Below are 25,264 nucleotides of genomic sequence, written 5' to 3'. Positions count from 1 at the left end.
GGAGGGGCGGGGCCGCGGCAGCCCAGCTCCTGAATGCAGCCAGGAGAGGCTCCCTCAGCAGGGGATCGGGGTCCTGGGTTTTCCCCTGAGGCACCCAAGTAGATGGTGTGGGTCCTTTCCAGTGAGGCTGGATGTCCATAAGATCCCAGTGCAACGGCCACTCTTAGGAGCAGAGCTTCACTCACAATAGGAGAAGACAGCAGGAGACGGAGCCTCAAAATGGTGGCAAATTCTCCCCACAGCCTGTCTCCCCTCTGATGCCAACAGTGAGAGAGCAAGAAGAGCTGAGCCCAGCCCCTCACCCCCAGCCAAAAGCTCGGGGTATCTCTGACCTTCCAAAGAGAAAATCCCCCAGGTAAGAGAGTAGCTAGCTTCACCCTTCCCCCTCCTCCTACCAGCCACATCTTTTGTTCTCTTAAGTATAGGTAGTTATTGTTTCTTACCAACAGATGGGACAAAATTCCATGAGAGAAGGAAACAAAAGGAAAAATCCTAACCCCCAAGAGCTGGGGAAGGGGCTGGTGTACCTGGAGCAGCTGAGGGGGTTGGGGGAGCTCAGCCTGGAGAAAAGGAGGCTCAGGGGATACTCTCTCTCTCTCCAACTCCCTGACAGGCAGGTGGGTCTCTTCTCCCAAGTAACAAAGCACAGGACAAGTGGAAATGGCCCCAAGTTGCACCACTGGGAGGTTTAAATTGGATAATAGGGAAAATTTCTTCTCCGCAAGGGTTGTCCAACACTGGAACAGGCTGCCCAGGCCACTGGTGGAGTCACCATCCCTGGGGGTATCAAAAAGGCACGTAGCTGTGTCATTTAGGGATGTGGTTCCGTGGTGGAACGGATGGGTTGATGGCTGGACTCAATGGCCTTAGCGGTCTTTTCCACCCTAAATGAACCAATGATTCTATGGCTTCTTGCACAGTCAGGAGATCAGGTTTAATGCTCATCTCCTCACCTCCTCAGCCATTCCCTGCTGCGTCCCCTTCTGCAAGCTTTGCTCTTCTCATTGACCTGGGGCTTGCCAGCATGGGGTCAGGTGAAAGGAGACGGTCATGTCTTCTGGGTAAAGGGGGATTTCCAGGTTCCTGACACCTCTGCCCCACAGCCAGGATTGGTGTCACTGTGTGACAGTGTGTTGGTGTCACTGACACTGACAATGTGCTGATTATTTCAGTGGTCCCTGTGGGGCTACTCTGACAACAGGAGCTGGTTTTGCCCCCGCATCTGCTCTTCCCAGCTAAACCATGCTACCCCATTTTGTCTTCACCACCTCTTTAGCGTTTTGGCTCCCTCCCTTTGTTATGGGGTCATCCTCTTTGTCTTAGTTATCCTTCAGGTCACTTTTTACCCTTTGCCCATGGCCTCATAATCATGAGAGCCCAGAGCACCCCACTGTGTGCATGCAAAAGTGTGTTTGCATTCCCACAGGTTTATGTTTGCATTCCCACAAGCTGTTCCAGTACTCCTGGCTCCACTTTATGCTGTCAACTCTACTCGTTGCAGGGCAAGGCCATGTGTGGGCTGGCTAGGAGTGACGTTAAGGCACAGCAAAAACATTGGACATCCTCCTACTTGTGCTGAGCTGGGCGAAACATGAGTCAAGTTATTCAGGTACCCTTCAAGTGTACAGTCCAGGGGTATTCAAACTAACATGGTCCAGTGATCCAGAGAAGAGCAGATAAAATGTAATACAGAGCTGTTGGAGTGAGTCCAGAGGAAGCCACAAAGATGATTAGAGGGATGAAGAACCTCTCCTATGAGGAAAGGATGAGAGAGTTTGGATTGTTCAGCCTGGAGAAGAGAAGGCCCCAGAGAGACCTTAGAGCCCCTTCCAGTGCCTAAAGGGGCTCCAGGAGAGCTGGAGAAGGACTTTGGACAAGGGCATGGAGTGACAGGACAAGGTGGAATGACTTAAAACTGACAGAGGGGAGATACAGATTAGATGTTAGGAAGAAATTCTTCCCTGTGAGGGTGGTGAGGCCCTGGCTCCCTCAGCCCTGGCTGAGGTTGCCCAGAGAAGCTGTGGCTGCCCCATCCCTGGAAGTGTCCAAAGCTGGGTTGGATGGGGCTTGGAGCAACTTGGTCTAGTGGAGGGTGTCCCTGCACGTGGCAGGGGGGGATTGGAATGAGATGATCTTTAAGGTCCCTTGACACTAAACTGTGCTGTAAATCAAGTCCCTCCTGATGGGAGAGAATTTTCTGAAAGTCCTTTCAAGGAGTTTCAAAGATAAACCGAGACTTTTCCTGGAGTTTCAATGCTTCCAGATAGTTGTTTATTAAGTCTTATCAGAGGAACAGAGCCACTAGCGTGACCCAGGTACAGCATAGAGCACAGAAAAGCAGGAGTGAAGGCTCTCTATCGAGATTTACACAGCCTTTTAAAGATATTTTAACCAATAGTTACTGAAAACATATATTATTTTCACTTTCCTGCCAATTATTCAGTAACATGACCAGGAACTGCGGAATTCTCTATCCAGTCATTCCAAACTACTTTTACTGCAGAACATGGAGTAGTAGAGGAAGGAGGAGAAGGTTTAGAGAACAACAACAATCCTCCATTTTGATATTTTTTACTCTTATCTATTTACCACAAAGAGAAGCCCAAAACCTCTAAATTTTTCACCCTGTGACAATCTTACATAGTAGTCTATCACCTAATTCACACCACTGTATTTTCTAGTTCTTGTCTGATCATTGGTAATTCTTTCCAAGGTTGGATATTAAAACAGTGTTGTTCAGGGGGGTAAGAACCCTTAAAAACAGGCAGAGAAATATTCTTGGCACTCTGGGTTCCTGCAGTCCCTTCCCACCCAAACCACTCCAAGATTCTATGAAATGGATCTTCAGCCCACTAGAGGCATGAATGAGATGGAAGCAGAAGTACATCAGCTGTGCTTGGATGCCTGTATTTATGAAATGAGCTAAACCAGAGAGTCTCAGAACACAATTTCCAAAGTGGTTCCTTCAATAACTGTACCTTTGGCTCCAAGCTCTTCCCTCAGCCTTTACCCTAAGTGCCTTGTTTTCCATAAAAGCCTGAAGGAGGCACTCCGCAGCCTTTCCAGGGAAAGGATAAAGGACTGAGCTCCTCTGTTCTCAGGGTACGGAAGAGGAGCACCACAGAAAATCCTCTGAAAATCAGTGCCAGAGAGAAGATGGCATCTGTTATGATCCAGTTTTCAGGTCCTTAGAAATGCCTCTGCCCGAATTAAGGTGCAAACGAGACCATATGCCAGTAACAATAGTAAGGATTTTATTTTATGGTAAATATGAGAGAGAGAGAGAGAGAGAGAGAGAAAGAAAGAAAGAAAGGAAGAAAGAAGTAGAAGACAAGTGGGGGGGACAGAAAGAGTGACAGGGACAGAAGAAGGAAAGTATCACCACTCCGTGGATCCCAATGATGTTCATTGATCCTCTCCAGCTGGTCTCTCGGTGGTGAAGGTCCCCCAGAAGGCACAGAGTGCCATGGGTGTACATGCTCAGGCTGGGTGGGCATGTCTGGCCATGTCCCCCTGGGGTGGGGTCAGTCTCTCACGGCAGACTCTGGGTCTGCTGCATCACGTGCAGCCCTGTGGGGCCAAGCCTCTCACATGAATGTCCTGTGGATGTGGCCTGTGGGGTTGGGGGTTCCACAGCTGGGCCAGTTTGTGTAATTTGAAGATGGGTGTTTACTGCCTCTCACCAGAGGTTGCACCACCCAAAACCTCCTCCTCCCCCCTCAGTTGGGGGGAGTCTGTGTAAACCTGGCTTCTGTGAGCTGTGCTCTCTCCCCCCACCCCAAACTCAACCTCGCAGCTGGTGGCTTTGGTCTTTTGTGGATGCATACCTTTCCCTCAGCCTGAAATGACTGAACAATGCATTTCCCTTTATCTAACCAACGGTTTGACTTTCAGTTCAAAGTCCCACTCTTCAGGGAGGCTTCTTTGGTAGTAGCTTCTTTATAATGAGCAAAACTTTATATCAGTGTTTGAGGCATGAACTATTTTCAGTCTCTGACAGCATCACAGCCAGTCCCTCCTGGCAGGGTACTGTCACATGGCACTGATTTTATCCAAAACTCTGTCTTCATCAAACTGAATATCCATGAGGTACTTTGGTCCATGGAAAACATACAGGCATGACAATGGAGAGAAGAAATACTCTGGTTTAAAAGTTTCTTGACACTACCAGAAAAAAATCTTTGAGCTGTACAGTTAAAGATGAAGAACCACCATGTGCAACTCCCAGGCTTCAGCTGTACCCATCCAGTGGGAAAAGAAAGGTGGACTGAGGGACATGAGATAATATGAAGGGAAGCAGAGGAAAAACACGTTTTTTTCTTCACAGTGTAAGACAAAAGTGGTCCTAAATCTTTAAAGACAAAATGGATCCAGCAAAAAAGGAATAGACTAGAACAGAGTAGAAAAGACTTGACATTTCCCAGAAAGATTTGCACTTTTTTCTAAGAGACCAACTGCCACATCCCTCAGTTTCCTGGAATCAATTTGGTCCCACACTGCAGCCCAACAGCACCATTTTCCATGCCCACAGCATCATGACAGGCATCAATTCAAAGCCACCAGCACTTAGCTGAAAATTCTGCTGCCTGTTAGACATCCTTGCTCCCTGCATGCTGTTTCTTCCATCACATCTTTTTTTTTTCCTCAGCTGGGCATCTCAAATTTAAAAAAAAAAAAAAAAAGGAGTGTTTTTTTATGAGAGAACGGGATGATCTTGCTAGACAGCCACAATAAATCACTCCTTGCAAGTGTGAGATTATTTTCAGTGCTGCATCTGCTCCAGCTCTCCTGTTAGTGAGTCCAGTTCTCTGTTGCAAGTTTATTCAGTGCTCTAGTGGGTGTCTCACTGGACAAAGTTTACAGTCTCACCTTCCTGGAGACATGACAGGAAAAACAAAGAGAAAGTTCCTCCATTCTGATTCTTGATTTCTTCTTTCCCTCAAGTAAAAAGCACCCAATTTTCTCCAGTAAGAGCACTGTTGGACACCAGTGACAGACTCAAGTGCCTGAGGACATGCTACAGAAGAAGATACAGGAAGGCAAAAAAGACAAGGAAACCCAAGAATTGGCAGTGATGGCCTGAGCAATGGTGGTGTCCTGTGGTGGAGACCCTGCCTGTCCTCAGTGCCCACACAGCACTGGGCTGCCTTTATCCACAGCCACCTGCAGACTCAGCTAGAAGTACGTGGTCTTCGTGCTCTCATTGTCTTGCCCACCATCTTTTCCTTTCACCTGCCCATTCTGAGAGCTGCTGGTGGCATTTTTGCAGACCTGGTGAAAGGGAAAAGGGTGTAAAAGCAAGGAAAGGTGTGTGATGAGCTGAGGGCAGCCGTCCCTGAGACAAGCAGCCTTCAGCAACCTGGATCCCATTCCTTACTGTTCCTGTGGACACCCTTCTCCCAGCAAGACAACAGAAGTATTGGGGTGCAATTCCACCTGGTCCCATGGGGAATGAGGGCTGGGAGCAATGAGAGGCTGAAAGCCAGAGGATGTGGCTACAAGGCACCAGCCCTTCCCTGAGGAGGGCAGGGGGAGGAAAGCGGAGCACTGGCTGTTCTATCCCATGGACAGGAATGAAGGGATGACCACCATGGGCAGGATTATGGGGGTCTCCTCCCCTCCCTCCACAGTGGGACAGCCCCATTCCATGCCCTCACACCCCTGGAACTTCTAAAGAAACCCCCAGCACATGCAACACCAAGGGGCTCCCCACATCCCCACCCCAGAGGCAGCACCAGGAACCCACCTCAGCCGGGGGGTGGCCATCCCCCGTGTCATCTGCCAGGTCGGTGCCGCGGGTCTCGGGCAGCAGGACACAGAGCAACCCCCCCAGCACGGGGGCGCTCCCAAAGATGGCCATGGGGATGGATCGGTGGTACTGGTCCAGGAGACGGACCAGTGGGGCCAGGATCCCGGCCACCCGCGCTGACATGGAGCACAGCCCCACTCCAGTCTGCCTGTGGGAGTGAGGGGTAACGGGAGATGTGGGCAGGGAGCAGCACCCCCAGGCCACCACGGGGCTGAGCATGGCCATGGGGACAACTGGGCTCCTGCCCCATCACCACCGCCAGCCACAGCAGAGGGAAGCCCCAATGGGTGGGAAGACCTCACCTGACAATGGTGGGGAAGAGCTCAGCAGCGTAGACATAGGAGGTGGAGAAGGAGGCTGAGGCAGCAAACTTGCCAATGGTGGCCAGGATGGTGGTTGCCATGGGCTGGTCTGAGGGGAGGAGGAGAGACATCCGCTATGGGATGGGGGAGGGCTCAGCAGCAGTCACGGATGGCAACTGGGGATTGCAGGGACAACTGTGTCACCTGCAGGGAGCCATTGCCTCTGACAGGGCCTGAGCATGAACCAGGCTGCTCTGGCCTGGTGGCCACTTTCAGTGCATTCTACATCCATCATCTCACCTCCCCAGGTATTAATTTTCCCAGAGCACAGCTCTGCTGACAGGGGGCCCACTGGGCTCAGCTTTGCCCTCTTCTATCATGACTGGCAAGAAAAGGTTTATATTTTTGGAATGGGCCCTGAGGGTTCAGCCAGGCCCCTGTGTCCTGGCTCAGGCCTAGAGGGATGTGAGCCACCCTGGCTGGGAGGACAGGGCCAGCAAGGGAAGGGTTGGGGCTCTGTGCCTCCCTGTCCCAGAGGATGTCCTCTCTGTATGGGATGAGGTTGTTCACCTTCAGGGATGCCGGTGATGATCAGACACACCAGGCCACTCAGCACCAGGAGAACGGCCTGGGTTTTCCTCCTCCCAAACCTCTGCAGAGTGAAGATACAACCAACACGGGCTGGGATTTCCACTGCTCCAAAGGCCAGCTGAGTCAGGTAGATATCCAGGCCAAAATTTGTCACATTCAGACTCAGTCCATAGTAGACAAAGCTGTTCACAAACCTGAAAGCCAGGCAGGGTGGCACTGAGCAGCTGTTAGCCATGAGGAAATGCAGCATTGATCTCCAATGACAACACTTTGACCAAGCCACAGCATTTCCAAGGAGATGTAAAACCAGAGGAATACCACAGGCCTGCCAAAGCTGGAAGTGCTATAACCTTTCCTGTCTTAACATCCAGAAGCATCTTAAACAGCCAGAAGCAGAAACACCTATCAGTAATTTTCAAAACGCACAAAGTGAATTTAGTTAAGAATAACCATGAATCCCTTCTTTTCTCCACCTAGAAGCCTGCAAATAAGGGACCAGGGAATGTCTTACCAGGCACATAACATGATTAAAGTCACCTTCCGCAGGTTCTTCTTCCGAAAGAGATCCAGGAAACTTCCAGACTTGGTCTGTTTCTCAGGCTTCAACTTCAAAACACAGAAAGTCAAGGAGTCAAAGCAGGAAAAGGAAACCCATGGCCAGCTCCTTTTCCACCTGCAGACCATGGAAAGCCTTGGTGGGACGGGCCTGTGACACCCAGTGCTGTGGGAGGGAGGGAGGGAAACCAGTGGGGCTGGGCTCGTGCCTCTGTGCTCTGGGTGCCCAGCACAGTGGGGTGGTGACTGAAAGGTTCCTGGGGATGAACACTTCCCCAGTGTAGGAACTTTGGGGTGGGCAAGGAGGGAACTCCCCTTCAGGCCTTTCTGCATGGAAATGCACAGACTAACCAGAGACCTTGTGCTCATCAGTTGCACTCCTGGAATCTTCAGAGGAGAAAAGCCAGGGAAGCGTTGCAGTCCTTCCCAATCCCCAGGTGGACTCCAGAAAGCTCCAGGCTGAGCTTCAGCAGAAGCTGGGCCTCTTCCCTGACCTTGTCCCCTTGTAACTCAACTGGAGCTGAAGTCCCCCCCAGTCCATGCCCAAACCATCCCCAGTGGGAATGGAGAGAGGTTTCTCGGCTCGTGTGTGTGGCGGCCGCCTTCTGCAGGACCTTCTTGGCTTCCTCGATTCTGCCTTTGGTCACCAGCCAGCGAGCTGACTCTGGGAGCACCCTGCCAGGAGGGGAGGCCAGGATATGCTGCTGTGACCTGCTGAGCTCCCCACAGCCCCTTTCTCTGGGACCATGTCCAGCAAGCCGTGGCCACCACAGAATCAGATCACAGAACCCCAGAGTATTCTGTGTTGGAAGGGACCCACAAGGATCATCAAGTCCAGCTCTAAAGTGAATGGCCCATGGGGTCAATGGGTCTAAATACCCTAAATTTAGGCTCCAAATTTGGAGACCTGATTCAGCAAAGCAGCTGCTGCTCTCAGCAGTCCAGTGCCCCAGGGAGATTTGCTGAGCTCCACTATCTGCATGCCAATGGGAAAGACGCAGCCTGGTCCTGCAGTGCTGCCACCTCCTCACCCATGCCCTCACACTGCTGTCATGTCTGCAGGAGCTCTGTTCACATCCCACTTACCCAATGCAGAAGAAAAGGGCAAACATAGGAGCAGATCCTGTGATTTCCAGCAGCCTCCAGTTGCGAATCCCATAACTCAAACCAGCCAAAATCATCTGCCCGATGGCAAAACAGCAGTGAGAAGTGAGCACTGCCTTTGGCCGGGAGGAGGCACCGATCCATTCTGTAGCTGAAAGGAAGAAGGAAGGCTCATGGTCATACAAATTATTTTCTCTGATGCAAACAGGGTGCTTCCCTGGAGAAGAATTATTCTGGAGGTGAGGATTAGACTAACCTCTTGAGATGGGCCACTGTCCCCTTGCCCTTCTCTGAGCACTGGCTGGGGAGAAATGCTCCCCAAAGCTCTGACTGAGGGCTGAGAAGATGCCAAAGTACCAAAGGACAGTGAAGAGCAAGACCTGTCCTCACCACGGTGTTTTTCTAGTCAAACATGAATATTTTTATTTCTTTGCAGAGTTTTCTATTGCATCTTGAGAAGCCCCAGGGCAAGGGCACACTACTCACCTAAGGCCAGTATGGTCATGGTGATCCCTGACACAGAGGCCCCCACGACACACCTGAAGGCCATGTACACATAGAAGTGGGGCACAAAGGCAATTCCCAGGCCAAACAAACCCTGGAGGAAGACGGAGATCAGAATGACTGGGCGGCGGCCAATCCTAGGGAGAAACAGGGAAGACACAATCGGTGTCTGGAGAGACCCCACGGAGATGGCAAGGAGCCCAGCAGGTTATACAGTGATTTTTATCACCCTGGTAAGGCTCAGACTAGACTGTGGGGTGACAAGTGAAGCATTGTACACACATGCTGTGTCTCTCTCTCTTCCCCTCCCCGTGTGGCCATGTCCTCATGGGACCTGAGGACTTTGGTCAGGGTCCCTATTAGTGAGAAGTGGTGACAAAATGCACAGGGTGCAGTGTCCAGACGGGCTCACACCACCTGCTCTGTGCTGGGCTGGCTTTGCACACACCCTGGGCAGGGGGTTGCGGCTCCTCACCTGTCACTCAGAGGCCCAAAGATCATGGATCCCAGGAGCAGCCCTGCCATGTAGATGGCCTGGGCAATGTTGTTCAGGTCTTTCCTGTCACACACCAGGTCAAACTAGAGAAGGGAGAAAGAGATGCTTTGGGATCCCCCCTTCCAAGGATGTGAATCCCCACAGAATGCACAGGGCACACAAGTCAGAGGTAGGACAAGCCCTTGGGGCACTCAGTAGGGTCCCTCTTCCATGCACTGGGACGTGCCCCTTGTCCAGCCCAGACAACCCAGGGGAGCCTCCTGGTCAGAAAATTTTGCTCTAGGTGGGCCTGGGGTCAGAAACAGCATCTTCCTTCCTCTCAGACCACCTGACCTCCCAGAGGAGACAGGATGAGTGCAGTGCTGATTCCTGGGACAAGCAGTTAAGGAGATGTCCTGCAATTGCCAGCATCCAGAGGGCATCAATGGAAAGAATGACATGGGGAGGATCACAGAACCATAGAATGGTTTGGATTGGAAGGGACCTTAAAGATAATCTAATTCGAACCCCCCTGCCATGTGCAGGGACACCTTCCACTACCCCAGATTGCTCCAAGCCCCATCCAACCTGGCCTTGAACACTTCCAGGGATGGGGCAGCCACAGCTTCTCTGGGCAGCCTGTGCCAGGGCCTCACCACATTCACAGGGCAGAATTTCTTGCTAATATCTAACCTAAACCTACTCTCCATCTTAATTTAGCTTCTTTCTCAGCAGTTGTTACAACTGTGATGTTAGGGGTTGGACTAGATGAGTTTCAAAGGACCCTTCCAAGCCAAATCATTCCATGATTTTAAATTGGAAGGTTACCCCCTGTATACAGCGAGGTAGGTAACCCAGGGGCAGGAGGTCTCACCAGGAGTGATTCATCTCCCCACTGGCTCTGCACGTGGCCCCACTGACACCTCTATCACAGCCTGCACCCTCTCCAGCACCACACCTGGGGGCTGTGTGGTGGAGCCGAAGTCCCCAACACACACCTGCTGTAAATGTCAGCCCACCCCAGCTGATCCGTGGTCAGGCACCAGCTCTGGGGGAACTGCAGCCATTTGGGTGTCCCATCCCTTCCACATCCCAGCACATCAGCAGGCAAATACCGACCTCGGTCAGCAGGGACGGTGGCGGTTCTGAGGGGTACACCCAGCCACTGCTGCACTTCTGTGTGTCATTCAGGCCGTAGGCCATGATGGAGTCGAGGTCCCAGTCCACCGGGGAGTACATGGAGCACTGCTCAAACTCCCCGTCGGCGCCCCGGGGCAGGGTGAGGTTCAGCTGCTCTTCCTCGGTCAGGTTGGGGCCGACGGCGCGGATCCAGCTGGTGTCACAGTGGTGAGGCACATATGGGACCATGAAAAGTTGGCAAAACTGGTGGAAAGCCACACTGAGGCAGGGGATCACAGAGAGCAGCACCAGGCATTTCTGAAATCGCCCAAAATCACCAACTGCTTTCAAAATTTCCCCGACACCTGACATTTGGAGGCTGTGTCTGGGACAGGACAGTGCTGGGACAGACTTCCCAGAGGCCTGGAATTAATGTTTAAACCTCAGATAAGCTCTGCAGTCATAGGCAGTCACTACAAGTACACCATGTAATATATTAATCATCCCTGTGCCACCCACCAACATCCAGTGCTGGCTGGAGCAGAAGGACCCCTGTTTCAGGGAACCTGGGCCACCCCCTCTGCCAGGGCCAGGTGGCATTGAAAGGGAAGAGACTCTTCTCCACAGTGACAGCACTGGCTGCATTTGTTGAACCACTCAGGAAAGCAAGGCTCAGAGGGGCCAAAACAAGCCCAGTGTGATGCAGAGCTGGGAACAGCCCAGAGGAATAAAGGGAGCTAGGTTAATGGATGGGCAGAGCCAAAGACAAGGAAGGGCAGCCAGTTAGTTCATTGTGATTCCAGGTGATGGGAGTTGCCATTTCCTTCATCTTTTGCACCTTCCCCTGTGCAACACAAGCAAACTGGGCACAGGATGTCCCCCCTTCCCACCAGTTCTGGGCCAGTCTGCAGGCTGCTGGGGGCTAAATGCAGGGAAGACCTGGGGAAGGAGTAAAGGGATGGGAGAAATTTTGACATGGGGCAATGCTGCTTGAGGCTCAAATGCCTAAAATGATCACCAAGAACATGAGTCCATCAGTGTTCAGCCCATCCCTAATGTAGGAACAGCATTTGCCTGAGGCCCCCGTTGAGATGTCCATGAGGTGCCCAAAGGCCACTTCTCCTGGCCACAGATCCATGAGAAGGGCACCGTAAAGCATGATGGAAAACAGACCATTCATGCCGCACTGGGGTTGACCAGTGCACCCACAAAGAACAATTATTGCGGAGGTAGAGAGGAGGGAGTGCAGTTCATGCTCTCACCGCTTGTCAGGGCATAAATCCTCCCACTTTCACACCAACCTGTGTCATCCCGAGGCATTCCTTGACACGCGCGGCTCATTCCCAGCTGCACAGGGCATGCAGAGCTTGGAACAAACCTCTCAGCTGGAGACAAGCTCTCAGGGCACCATCCCAAGTGCCCTCCTGCTCCGTTTCTGCACACAACTCCTGCAGAGTTGGACTTGCGGAACAGTTTGGGTTGGAAGGCACCTGAAAGCTCACCCAGTTCCAAGCCCCTGCCATGGGCCTGGACACCTCCCACCAGACCATGTTACTCAGAGCCCCATCCAGCCTGGACTTGATCTCCCTGTCCCCCTCCTGGGGGCTGCCAAACCTCCCACCATCCCAAACAGAAACACCCCAGGGGTTGCAGACACCACTCAGACAAACCCCTTCCCCAAGAAACACCATCCAACCCAATGACAAGCAAACCACATATCAAACACCTGGCAATGGACAATTTGTTCTTTATTGATTAAAAATTAGACACATGCAGTAAAATACAAAGTCCAAAAAAGGAAAAAAAGCCTGACTATTTTACATCTTTCATTATAATCTACAATACACCAAAGTTGTGAAGAGGATCCGTTTTCATTAACAGAGCATTTTCCTTAAAAGTAGGAACTAACTTAAAATTACCACCTGCTTCCAGGTTCAGATCAGAAATTTGCACAAAAACCAAATTCTTAATGACACTGGAAAACAATTATGAACAGCATTGGCACTTACTGGAACAACATCAGAAAAGACAGTTGTCTAGCACTGTAATAGCCCAAGTAAATATTCTGGATCCCTACCCAAAAGATCTGGAGATCTAGAGAGCAAAACCCATCAGCTTCTTCCTCACTTAGTTTCTCCATTAAAGAACTACGGAACCTTGGGTTAGCGTGAGCTCAAGCTCGCTAAGTCCTGGCTTTGGGAAAATGGGGAATAACAATAAATAGATGCTGCATTGTTCCATTTGAGCAGTTTGAGTCCTAACCTTCCTCAGCACCAGTACACAAATGAACGAGGAGGTCCCCGGGGCATGCAGGCAGACGGAAAATAATACTGTACCACAACTACCTTGTCTCTGTATCCTAAAGGTTCCCAACACATCCACACTGAGCACAGGGTGACGGGAAAATCAAGGTGCCAGCCTGCTCTTCCCAAGCCAAGAAGCTCAATGGGGGCCACCACCAACTCCCTGCTATCGGGCACGCGCTTCCTGGGCTCTTGAGAGCGACAGCTCAGCACCTCGGGATGATCTCGCTCCCAAATTGTCATCCTCCTCTCCCTTCCCTTCATACTCACCAGCCACGGGGCTGCAAACAGCCCATGGGGACACACCCAATATCCACCCAGAGGCTACAAGCAACAGGGGCGGTATAAAAAGAACATGCACAATTCAGGAAGCTTCCACAGCTGCTCATAGAGAACAAGATGTAAATACAGATTGTTCATCTGAAGACTTGGAAATTAAAAAAAAAAAACCCAACAGAACAAAAGTCCTAATTGAACCTAGTCATTCCGCTCTGTTTCTGCATTGTTTGTGTCTGATGGAAACAAAGCACGTTTCCATCTGTGTGTTAAATTACAGACTTACAATTTCTGTGTAGAAAACACTTCAGAGCCAAGAGCAGTTACAAAGGCCAACTGTGAAACAGTAGGAAAAAAAAAAAAAAAGAGTCAACACCATTTATTATTCACATATTGCATTACAAGTGTCTCTTATCAAACTCAGAGCATAATTTATATTATTCATGTAGAAACTCAACTTCAACACCACATGGAAAGAAAAGCTAAATACGTGTGTACAGGGGTGCAGTGACATCCTGATCAAAGATCGAGGCTTGGGCCGACGCGCAGCCCGACGACCCAAGGGATTTAGTGCAGGAGGGACAAGCCCAGCGCCCGCTTTTGCCCAGTACGGCCACTCTACTGGCAATTCTTTATTGCTGTAAAACATGACAGGGAGGTTCCACGGGTACCAGCTTACAAAGGACTGGGGAACACACTGGGAGGCCAGCCAGGCATGACCAAACTGGGTTTCAGGGACACTTGGAAAGAAGTGCATCTGTTCCAAAGGCAGAGTGACACAAATCTCCACTCCCTGTGACTGTGGATATTGTGTTCATCATCTGAAAGACCAGTTTCCAGGCAGCAATGCCTTGCTGGTCTGTTTCAAGAACAGACTACATCTAAGATGCAGAATGAAAGCAGCAGGAAGGACTGCTTAATGTAAATTAAAAGGTTCAGCCCTCATGCCATGCCTGGCACTCATGTGGAGAGAACCAAAATGATAAAGAAAAAAAAAAAATTAAGGCAGTTTACAAAGGGAAGCTGACTTCTAACACCTCAAAGTCAGGGAACTTCTCAAAAGCACAAACAAAAGGGAAGGCGGCTCTCCCTCCTGTGGGTTAAGACTCCGCTTGCTTTCTCACGTGCAAGCATTCAAACCAGCAGTTTTAAAACACACAGCCAAAGAGAAGCAGATTTCTCAGCACTCCAGGCGACCCAAACAACATGTACATTGGTGTTTCCAATAGAAGGAGAAGCAGGTAGGGAACCAAAAAAAAAAAAATCCGTTCAGTATTAAAACTTGTGCAAAAATAGCAAGTGAAAAAAATGAAACCACATGTAAGCAAACACTTAGGCAAGATCATCAGAGCAGTGGAACCCCCTGCTTCGTACTCAGTAGTATTTTTCTTTAAAGTAAGGCAATAATAAAATGAACATGCAGGCAATGACGTGTTGGGTCTGCATGTTTGAGATGACAGATACAAAAACATGAGAGTTGTTTACAAAAGGTGTAAACGTCATCGGTAATTTCAGGAAGGTTTGTGATCCTATTAAGGAAAATGTTAAAGCTTCTAGGAAGGGGGCTGTAGTTCAATTCTTTGGCAGTAGTGGTTTTTTTTTTTAGGCTAACAGAAGCATTACGAATATGCACATGTGGGTTCTCTGTTGGGAAACATCTCCTGGGACCAATGTTTAGCTGATGCTGAGCTGTGCAAATCCTATAAGTTTGCCATCATCCGGAATTTCTGAGCCATCAACACCAGATGCCTGAAACAAGAACAGAGATCCAAATAGCAACACCCATGCTCTACCTTTCAGCACAAACCACAAGCAGGTGTATCAGACACGGCCTGGGGAGGAAGCAGACACAGGACAGCTTTGCACTGTACTCAGCAGCTTGCACTACCCAAAGTTAAAATTGAGTGCTTTTATATTTTTGCCTTTTTTTTTTTTTGAAGCTACAAAGGGCTGGTACTGAATGTCTGCCAATGTCTGCTCCAACTAGACATTTTATGTGCAATAACTGGGGCAAAACAAGTGAAAACTCCTTACAGGAAGAGTAAAAAATAAGAGCACTTACTCCTTCACTCCCAATAACCTGGTTACAACCTTTGCTTTGCCACTCCCCCTGAGTTTTACCACCTCTGAAAGATTCACCTGCTCTGCTCTCAGTTTTGGCTCTCTTTTTTGGCCCACCTCTCTTATTTTCCTTTTTTCTTCTTCATTTCCCCATCTCCTCCTCAGGGACAATGAATCTGTACCCTCCCTCATTCTCTTCCTCCACAAAAGCAGTCTGTGGCAATTCTTAGCCCATCCACCTGCCCTGAAATATTTCTGCAAGTGCACATCCCAAGCCCCAAAAATACCCCTTTGCAACATTTTTACATGTTTATTAGCACATCATCTGATGCTTATTTATCTCAGGTGCTGCTCAGAGGATACAAGCAGGGAGCCTGCAGTGCCTACGGTTATACAACCAGTAAGAAGCTTTGGGAAAGAAGGGAGGATTTAGAGTGCATACATCAGATGCCTGCAGTAGACATCTACATGCAATGCCTTCTCCTTGCAAGGGACAACTCGATCAGTTAGGGAACAGGAATAAATACCAGTCTGAAAGTGATGGATCTGTTTGCCTGGGGCTCTTCCACAATTTTCTGCAAATTAGCTGCAACTGAAATCACACAGACACAAAGAAAATGGGCAAATATTAGCACAGGCCGGATAAAAACATCCCAAACTCATTAGTCCTCTTTCTATTACGTAACAAACTTTGAATTTTTACACTGATAAGGAAAGATTTAGGTCTCAATTAGACTCAGTCTACTTAAATCTAAAGCTTTGAACTGTGAAAACAATGTTATTGTTACTACACTACTTTTTCAGAGGTAGTTATTTTTCCCAGGATGTGATGGGATCAATAGTAATAAATGCCCAACTGCACTTGGAAATCCAGTTAATTTTGCACTAGTAGCTGTCCTGTGTACAAGGAACAGCTTTGCTTGCTGCACTTGGAATACACAGGCAGTGCTGACAGTTTAAAAGTCTCACCTACTGCACAGTAGGACACATTTATTTAGCAAAGTGTTGTTTGAGGCAGCTGTTCTCCCCATACAACTCGTGCTGCTGCCCCAGGGCATGTGCACCTCACACTTCCTTCCCCAGCCCTAATTAAACCCAAAAAGCCTGGCTGATTCCAGTCCCAGAGCTCTGTTGCACAGGATCTGTGAGCAGGACAGGCTTGTGCAGCAGTTTGGTAATGCATCTCTGTCATGACTTGGCTAATGCATCATTAGACTTCTTTCTGCATTACAAGGAACATTTGCTTCACAATGTTACCAACTAAATCATCACCTTGTGAACTGGGGGTTGCCTACATGTTGGCACAGAACTGTCACCAGAACTGACAGCAGTTGGGCAGACCCACTGGGGTAGAGAATCAAGGCCACAAGAAATTTTCTTATCACCCACTAATCAGATCATTTTAAACATGCAAAAGGTAACTGAAATGGTTAGAGCAGAAAAAACCCCTTGTAATTACCTATTACCAGATCTCTGCCATCAACAAGACCTGCTGAAATGAGCTCCTGAGACACACCATCTGCAGTATCTGTTGGGGAGAAACCCAAGAACCATCACCACAGAGCAGAAGTTGTCCAGCTGGTGAAGGCACCACACAGAAACATGAAGGAGCTTGTACAAACCAAACAGCAAAAGTGTTCTCTACAAAAGACAGATACCAGGGTGCACACCAGGTGCTGTGAATTCACTTGAATTCACTGAAGGGCTGCACTTTGGCCACATCCATGAGTTTTACAGCAGTGCTCCAAGCCCAACCACATCCAGCCCTTTAGGAAGGCACTGTGGACAGACATTCACACAACCGCACAACACCAAACACAAAACTTCCCCTTCACACATTGGAATTTCCCACCAGCTCACCTTTCCCTGGGGTGAATTCAAACCGAATATCATGGAGCTCTTTATTTGAATTCCTGTGGAAAGAAGAGAATTTTATATAAAAGAGACCATTTCATGGCACTGATAGGTGCCCAAAAGAAAGTGCTGTTGTTGAATAATCAGTCTGCGAAGTGAATTCTCTGCATTCTACCCCCTCAAAGGCAGAAACTCATCACTTGGGTGTGCATGTGGAAGCAGCACAGTCTGCCTCCCAACCTGACAGAGCCTGGGCCACTCCAGGATAGGTGAGTGCCACCTCTCTGGTACAAGGCCATGTTGTTCCACTGTCTCAGCAACTCATATCCCTCAGCAGAGGTATCCCTGGAGTGCATGTTTCAGAGGAGGGAAGTGCTCACTGGCTGCAGATGCAAACCCATTATGGAAGCGATGCTCAGAATCCCCACTCTAACACCTACCAACAACCAGGATGCCTCCAGAGATGAGAGGCAGGTTCTTTTAATGAGAAACAGCAGTTTGTGCAATGAGTGCAGAAGAATCCTTTGTTCTGCCTATTTCTAGTGACACAGACCAGAATCCACTCCCTGAACTGGGTAAAAGCTCTTCACTCTCAGAACCGGCTGAAGTTGTGCATGAAGATTAAGATCGTTCAGCACAAGGCCAGAACCCCTGGATCCCTGAATCCTTTAAGGGAACCCAGCTAATATTTCCTTCCCACTCCATTAGAGTTTAGCAATGTTTACACAAATATGAAAACCTCTTTCGATACACAGGTTTTACCAAACTGAAGTGGATGTGATAAACTGCTTTCCCAGGTCCCAGTTTGGAAAGAGCAGATGAAATCCAAGCTGACAAACAATGTTTAACTGCCACCCTATTAATTAAAAGGCGCAGAAGTCTGCCAGTGTCCCTCTTTGCAAAGGTTCATGTTGACAGAACAGGACAGTTTTGTGCCCTTACCTTAACCTTAATACAAGGTTGATGGGGACTCTCACGTCTTCCTGTACCGGAGCTGCAGCAGGGGCTGCAGGTGGAGCCTGCAATAGGATTACATCATTTTAAAGCAGGTTAACAATTCCTTGCTCTGGCTTTAAAACTAGAGGTAACCTTGATCAGCTGTAGGTAAAAGTTTAACTCATCGTTGGAATCATGGCACTACAGTGAGAAGAACAACAGACCAACGAACCAGGAAAACTTCACACTTGAACAGGAGGGTCTCTGCAATTGCCTTGAAAAGAGTAAAAGCTGCACAACTTTGAGAAACGCCAAAATGGCAGGAGACTTCAGAAGTGCTAAATGTAAAATGATTGCTTGCTTTGCATTAAAACTTAAGGTTTTTGGATATTCATGGCAGCTTTAAGACCTCCTGTGTTTTAATCCCTGCCCCAAATACCTGATTTAAAAACCTGATACAACTCTATCAGTAAAAAATTTAATTTGCAGATTAGCATGTACTCTCCGTTATCTTTTTTTTCCCATGAAATCGAAGACTTTAAGAGCATCTAGCAGCAGTTTTATAGCTGCCTATTTTCAATTCTAAATTACTTCTGAGTAGTTACTGGAATGTGTAATCAAAGCATTTTATACTGGTCAGCAGTAGATTTCCAGTAGGGAAGATCCAAGAGTTGCCCTGCACTTGTTACAGCACTTGTGATATTTCCAGTAAAGAGCCATGTGTTAGTCAATCTCCACCAAAAAAACCCAAATAAAACAGAGAGGGGTCGGTCACTTGTACTGCCCATGCTGAGGCAAGGGTTTTATACCTGCAGGAACAAGACAGACACAACACGAGGCTGATAATTTAAGCATAGAAGTCTTGACCAAGTGTTTTGCATCTAGACCACTTGTTTTTTCACAGGAGAAAAAAAATAACCTTTCATTTAAGACTAGCATTTTACTCCAAGGTGCTCTTGGCCCAGCAATGCAGCTCAGGGCTTCTGATCACAACCTGGTTTCTGTTGAAGCTGAAAACCAAGTCAGTGAAAACAAACAAGGGTTCATGGAGAAGTCCAGAGCTCTGCAAAACAGTAACCAGTGAGAGAACAAGAACCAGAGGAGATAATGCCATAATGGTAACACACTGACACAGAGAGCTCTGAGGAAGAACATACTGACACTAAGAGCTATAGAGATGAACACACTGACATAAGTTCATGAAGTTCAGCTTAGGACAAGCTACCAATAAATCAGGTATTGGGCACTAGTGGCAGATACTCTGCTAGTGCAAATCCAAAGTGTCACTGACACCAACACTGCTCCAGCCTTCACTGCTGCTGGTATTTCAACTGCTGCATAAAATTCAGGGATTAAACACCGGCCTTTATTTAAGAGATTTGAAGGGGTTTGATTTAAGTATTAAAGCCATTTTAATGTAGCCAAGAATATGTCAAACTTCCATGGTTTCAGATTGTTCTAGCACATCTGGAATAGAACAGCTAAGGGAAAACCTGAAAGCTGGCAGGAGGGGTGTTTGCTCTTACCTGGGCTGCTGCTGGGGCTGCTGCTGCTGGGGCTGCTGCTGCTGCTGGGGCTGCTGGAGGAGCCTGGCTGGGTGGAGGTACAGCAGTTGGAGGTTGTGCAGGTGCTTGTCCTGCAGCCTGAGGTAGTTCAGTAGGTGCCTGTGCTGGAGCATTGAGTGAAGGACCTGGAGGCTCAGCTGATGGAAACAGCTGCAAGCAAAAAGGAGTTTTAATGAGAAAAGCAACTCAGAGAGTTCTGATTCAAGCACCAGCTTTCCCAGAAGTGCTTGTCTGCCACATAAATCATTTAGAGAAGTTCTAATGCCAAGGGCATTCCCAGGCCTCCAGGACATTAACGCTGATCCCAAGTTGGTGTTCAGGGGTTTAACGTGTCCTTATGTCCAGGGACCCATTCTGTCCTGACATTTGCAAGTTTTACTCATCAGTAAACCAAGATACCAGCATGGCTGTTGATCTTGGACAAAAATTCAGTGCTGTGGCAGGGCTGCGTGCCTTGCTATCCTATCCAGCTGGGATGAGAGCATCCTATCTTTCAATCTTCCTCTTTCCTGGAGTCTGAGTCCTACTTATATTTCCAAGTAGCCACGCACTCAGAGCAGAACAACCCTGCTTTGACTTGTAGTTCCTTTCAGAGAACAAAACCCAGCAAAGCAGTGAGATAACTATCGACAACTAAGCCTTTCCAAGCAAATGTCAGAGTTACTTGGGTATCGATGGAAAGTGAATTCAGAGTTCTTCAAATCACACTAGAGAAGGTTTAGGATTGGACTTGACTTTGGTCTCTTGCAAAACACAAAATCAACTAACCAAACAAAAAAAGCCACTCCCCCCAAAAAACTCTATATGAAACTAATTTGAGGGTGGGGAAAAAGAGCTAGATGGAAGTTTAATCTCTTTTTTACCTCTTGTTATTCAGTACAGAGAAACCAATTTTGGCATGGTAGCCAAAGAACTGTCAGTTTGACAACACTTCAGTGTGCCCTCCAGCTCACTCTGACGGGTTGTAGGAAATATAAATCATCTTCAATGTTGGAAACCTGGACAGGAGACTTCCAGTGGGAAAACTCACCCCAAAGGGACTCTGGTTTTCAGCTTTTTGTTTAAATTTAGAATTTATGCCAAATTACAGTGCCAGAACTGTGGTCCTTCTCAAGATCTCCCTTTATAAACACTTCTTGGAAACAAAGGAAGAACAGGACAGCCCAACTCAAGACTAATTTCTAGGAGACAGCTCTGTTTATCTTTCAACACAGGTAGGGAAAAGACAGACATAGCACAGCCTCTGGAAGATAAGCAGTCCCTATCACTGACAGATAAGATATACTGATATTCCTAATGTAAGAAACAGTTCAGAACTGAAGAAAGATGATAAATTGCAACTGAAGTTTTGTTTGCTATCAAATACTACTACAGATTTCTTTTACAGTTCTGAGCACAGGTTCCAAAGCAGAGAATCAGAGAATGCAAACCAGACATCCTAAAGTTGTGTTCTGTTGGGTTTGTGTTGTTTGGGGTTTCTTTTAAGGAGGAAATGAGAAGACAGTTGTTTTGCTTAGATTATTCTTGTGACCAATTCATTACCTTACAACAAACAGTCTTTTGCCATAGCAAGCTGACAAGACATACAACAAACCTCAAGAAGAGCTCTTGGCATTACACAGCCAAGGATTCCTTTTATAGGGAGCTCTTCAAACAGAGCTCAGCTAGATACCAGCTTCTACTACACACAGTATTGTGTACAAAGGCTAATAAAGCATGTTCCTTGAAACAACAGCAGTAACAAGGAGTCATCTTTTCAAGAAGCCATTTGCAATTATAACTTACCTCGGAATTCTGTACAGGTTCTTTCACTCTGGGAGACTGAAAAACAGAGAAGAAGATGTCATTGCCTAGACCAAAGTGAAGCTTACTGACTAGGAGGACTTGTCAGAACCATACTGAACACGAGAACCCTACATAATTGTTTCAAGTTCCATATGTGTATTAAGATGCACGATAAAAGGGACACCACATGATTTGTTGTCATATTGTACCACCCAGAAACACCGTCACATTTCAGAACTTGCAGTCAATATTTCCACAGTGGCACACAGTACCCTAAGATGCTATCACGGTTACCCTTTAGCAAAATCCAGGACTCCCAAAGATCACTCAGATTGGATCAAACTACTTATGCACCAAGAGGGGAAAATACATTTTAAGCTACTCAAATCTGGCAGAAAAACACACACACAGACCTGCCTGGCAGAACTCTGCTAGAAAACAAATTCCCCTCCTTTACTTAGGGAGGTGGTTTCCACACCAGCTTGCTTAAAACATACAGACCCTTTGTAGGGTGGGAGGCGGGAATCAGCCTTATTTGTGCTGCCTTTTAGAAGGAAATCCCTGGCCTGCTGTCCCTGCCCTTGGACCCTGCATTCTGCTGTGCTCTTTGTGAGAGAAAGCAGAGAACTGACAGGTAGGTGTACACTCAGCCATGAAACAAAAAGACCAGTTGAACATAGAGGAAAGTGCAGGCAAAGCAACATGACCAACCTTTGCTTATCAGTAAAACAAAGATAATACTGCACTAACTGTTTCACACGGCCAGGGAGGAATTGCCAAGTACTCCTGGAAAGCCCTGCAACGTAGAGAGCCTGCAGCTTTGACTTCCAACAAGTCCAATTACTGTGTGGAGATAAGTGGAACGGTTTGGTCCATGATGGGAATAAAAAAAAAACCTGTTCCTTCTGCACATAATGGTCTAACAGGTTGCTGTTTGGACAGTACAGGCTGGACAGCAGAACATTAAGTGCCATCATGCCCCTACTCTGAGCCAGTTTCTGCACTAACCAATGCCACTACCTTAACAAGTGCAGATCAGAGCAATTTGTAACATATGGCTCAGAGGCTTCTCGTGAGAAAGGGTTAAGAAGTCTTACTCTCAGAACAGCAAGTTTCAAAAAGCTCTCTGGACAGGGGAGACAGAACAGTTCCCTCCGGATGACTATGTGCAGGCAGTGTCAGGAAAAAAGTCACACAGCCGGAAAGGTAAAGCCTGAAATCCATCTCAGTGTGCTCAGCCTTCACTTGACAGTTACCAGGTGGGATGAAAAATATGGCATTCCTCCCAGACAAACAGCCCTGCTCCACATCTGCAGGCCACAGCTGCTGCAGTGTTCTTCCAGGAACAAAGCTCACATCCAAGTGTACCTGGATGTCTCAAGGAATTACGTAAAAGGAACTTGTCTGAGAGATCAGCGTGCTAAGCACTGTACAGATGAGTACAGAAACACTGGCCCGGCCCCTGAGCTGACAACTGATCCAGATAAATGAAACACAAGTGGTGAGAGCCAGTTGAATATGAGCCAGGAGTGCCCAGGTGGCCAAGAAGGCCCATGGCACCCTGGCTGTATCAGTAATAGTTTGGCCAGCAGGACCAGGGCAGTGATTCTTGCCCTGTACTTCGGCACTGCTGAGGCACCTTAAGTGCTGTGTGCAGTTTTGGACACCTCATGGCAAGAAGGACATTGAGGGGCTGGAGCAAATCTAGAGAATGGAATGGAGCTGGGAATGGGTCTGAAGCACCAGGCTGACAAGGAGCAGCTGAGAGAGCTGGGGAGGCTCAGCCTGGAGAAAAGGAGGCTCAGAGGAGACCTCCACACTCTCTACAACTCCCTGACAGGATGGTACAGACAGGTGGGGATCAGTCTCTTTTCCCAGTAACAAGGGAAAAGAGGAAATGGCTTCAAGTTGCACCAGGGGAGGTTTAGATTCTATATTAGGAAAGACTTCTTCACTGAAAGGGTGCCCAGGGAAGTGGCAGAGTCACCATCTCTTGAGCTGTTCAGAAAACATGAAGAGGTGGCCCTTGGGAACAGGGTTTAGTGGTGAACAAAGTGGTTCTGGGCTAGCAGTTGGACTCAGCAACTCTGAAGGTCTTTTCCAACCTTAACAATTCTATGATTTTATGAAAAACATGGTCAGGAAGAAGACAGTATAAACATTAAAAAACATTTACCTAAGGCACAAATAGGATGACTTCGGGGATTAGTTCTAACTAATTTTTGCTTGTGTAATCAAAGATGATGTGAGTAAGCAGTGAAATGTGACCACACAACTCACCACCGCTCAGATTTATTGGGTAACAGAAGGTGCACTATTTAAAAGCCCCCAGAGTGCAACTGCTTTAATTTGAATTCAAGGTTTCAAATGTAGAGAGGAAGGAAGTTTAGAAGGTCTTTATATCCAAAAGGTAATGTTGACCCAGGAAGTCACCATAATCAATGAATGGAAGAGACATTTCTGGCTCTGGGTGTAATAAATATTTACCTGCTCTCAGATGCAGTCCTCAGAAAAGACTTTTAAAATACACATTTGCACATATTAAATTCACCCTATTTTTTAATGTAAAGTGGAAACAAGTAAAACATACCAACACCTTCCATTTATGTAGATGATTTTATGCAGGTTAATACTTCAGTATTTTGGCACATTAAGTCAATCTGCAGGGCCTCCTTTTACTTTGTGGCTGACAGCAGTAAAATGCAGGTACAGATGGAATCACAGAATCACAGAATGTTTTGGGTTGAAAAGGACCTTTAAAAATCCTCTACTCCACCTCTACAGCAACGGGCAGGAAAAAAAGGTGCCACCTAGTTAACACAAGTTATTCTATCCAACAGCTTGGTTAAAATTGCAGAGGGATTACAGGTGGAATTTACACCCAGTGTTTGAAATATGGCCAAAAACACAGGACAAACACTAGTCCTCAGTAACACCACCATATTCATGGCAAAAACTGGCAGTTTGGATACAAGTCTTAGGACTGCTTGAAAATTAGTCAGATTCAAGTACCCAGGCAGACGTGTAGTGAGGTCTGAGGTGCCACATGCCCTTCCTGACATCACAAAACATACAGGTGCCCCAAAATACTGTGTTACATACCCATGGGCTGCCTCCAAAATGGTAATGTACATCTGCAGGGAGGTAACTGAATTAAGACCTACTGCTCCAATGTCCATCCTAAAGCTTTGCTGGATGGGAGACCTACAAGCAACGGCGAAGCACAGCCCAAATGAAAGCAGTCAGGACAGGCAGCAGCACAAGGAAAATGTATCAAAGCATCAAGAAAAAAACTGTCTTGAAAAGGAGCTTGTAAACATGTGTGTCAATCTGCTTTTTTCTGCCTAAGAGGAATGAAACAAGTAAGTACTGTTCAAAACACAGTAAACAGTGTGAAGTCACAGTGCCCTGAGCTTTGAGACAAGATACAACAAGTTCTAAATAATCTCTGAAACAGAATTAGGGTCTTTTACAAGAATGTTTCTTAAAATGTGATCATATTCTAACTTACAAAGGAACTTAGAAGAATTCAGCTTATAAAGCATCAAAGAATTTCAGTAGTAGCCACCTGGTACCAAGAGATCTTCCTTGATCATGTATAATACAAAGCTGGACAAAATAAGCCCTTTACGAAGTCACAAGAGTTGCTGTCACAAAGTATGGAATTACTGTATCATGTGGTTTTTAAAAATCCAAGCATTTCAAAAGATGCAAAATCTTGCATTTAATATTTAAGTGTCTATTCACAACAGCAACAGAAGCCAGACTAATGAAAGACAAATGAGAAAAGTTGTAAAGGGATAAATGCTTCAAGCCAATACTACTTTTTTCCCTTTCCTATTGAAAAGCTTCCTCTAAAAATCCTTCACTGTCTCACTAATTCAATTACAGGATGATTATAACACAGAGTCCGCTTCCAGCCACCTGCTGTAGTGAAAAAGGACCAGGCAAACCATTACAGAAAAAACCCACACTGGTGACTGCTGGGGGAAGACAACCTGAGAAACCATTGTAATCTTTAGCTG

The 25,264-nt window shown here is 47.4% G+C and overlaps 2 protein-coding genes across 2 annotated transcripts in view; both read right to left on the bottom strand.

The window, feature by feature from the left end:
* Positions 1-4,622: 4,622 nt before the first annotated feature.
* Positions 4,623-10,886, bottom strand: LOC103623940 (solute carrier family 22 member 13-like). Its single transcript, XM_017746717.1, has 10 exons — positions 10,460-10,886; positions 9,341-9,444; positions 8,848-9,002; positions 8,344-8,512; positions 7,807-7,932; positions 7,214-7,759; positions 6,682-6,896; positions 6,112-6,220; positions 5,747-5,957; positions 4,623-5,271 (listed from the first exon to the last, which is right to left on the bottom strand). Exons 1-10 carry the CDS (start codon positions 10,829-10,831, stop codon positions 5,176-5,178), a joined length of 2,103 nt encoding a protein of 700 aa, XP_017602206.1. The 5' UTR covers positions 10,832-10,886; the 3' UTR covers positions 4,623-5,175.
* Positions 10,887-12,188: 1,302 nt separating this feature from the next.
* Positions 12,189-25,264, bottom strand: part of OXSR1 (oxidative stress responsive 1) — a gene marked incomplete at its 5' end in the record, with an annotated part of 69,373 nt that continues 56,297 nt past the window's right edge. Inside the window, 7 exons of the mRNA XM_017746774.1 lie at positions 12,189-14,787; positions 15,627-15,691; positions 16,559-16,627; positions 16,960-17,012; positions 17,896-17,972; positions 19,416-19,604; positions 21,240-21,275. Coding sequence (XP_017602263.1) covers positions 14,713-14,787; positions 15,627-15,691; positions 16,559-16,627; positions 16,960-17,012; positions 17,896-17,972; positions 19,416-19,604; positions 21,240-21,275 — 564 coding nt within the window. The remainder of the gene's footprint in view (positions 14,788-15,626; positions 15,692-16,558; positions 16,628-16,959; positions 17,013-17,895; positions 17,973-19,415; positions 19,605-21,239; positions 21,276-25,264) is intronic.

The sequence above is a fragment of the Corvus brachyrhynchos genome, unplaced genomic scaffold (genome assembly GCF_000691975.1).
Source record: "Corvus brachyrhynchos isolate BGI_N302 unplaced genomic scaffold, ASM69197v1 scaffold18, whole genome shotgun sequence".
NCBI classification, from domain to species: Eukaryota; Metazoa; Chordata; class Aves; order Passeriformes; family Corvidae; genus Corvus; species Corvus brachyrhynchos.
Note: the sequence above shows the minus strand (reverse complement) of the source record. Positions and strands in the feature narration are given on the sequence as shown.

Bases quoted from the DNA above. Each gene is read 5' to 3' on its own strand.
- LOC103623940 (XM_017746717.1), bottom strand. From the start codon at position 10,831: ATGTCAGGTGTCGGGGAAATTTTGAAAGCAGTTGGTGATTTTGGGCGA. The intron at 6,897-7,213 runs GTAAGACATTCC...CCTGGCTTTCAG, and splicing joins TTAATCATGTTATGTGCCTG to GTTTGTGAACAGCTTTGTCT. The intron at 6,221-6,681 runs GTGAACAACCTC...TCCTCCCCTCAG, and splicing joins CATCACCGGCATCCCTGAAG to ACCAGCCCATGGCAACCACC.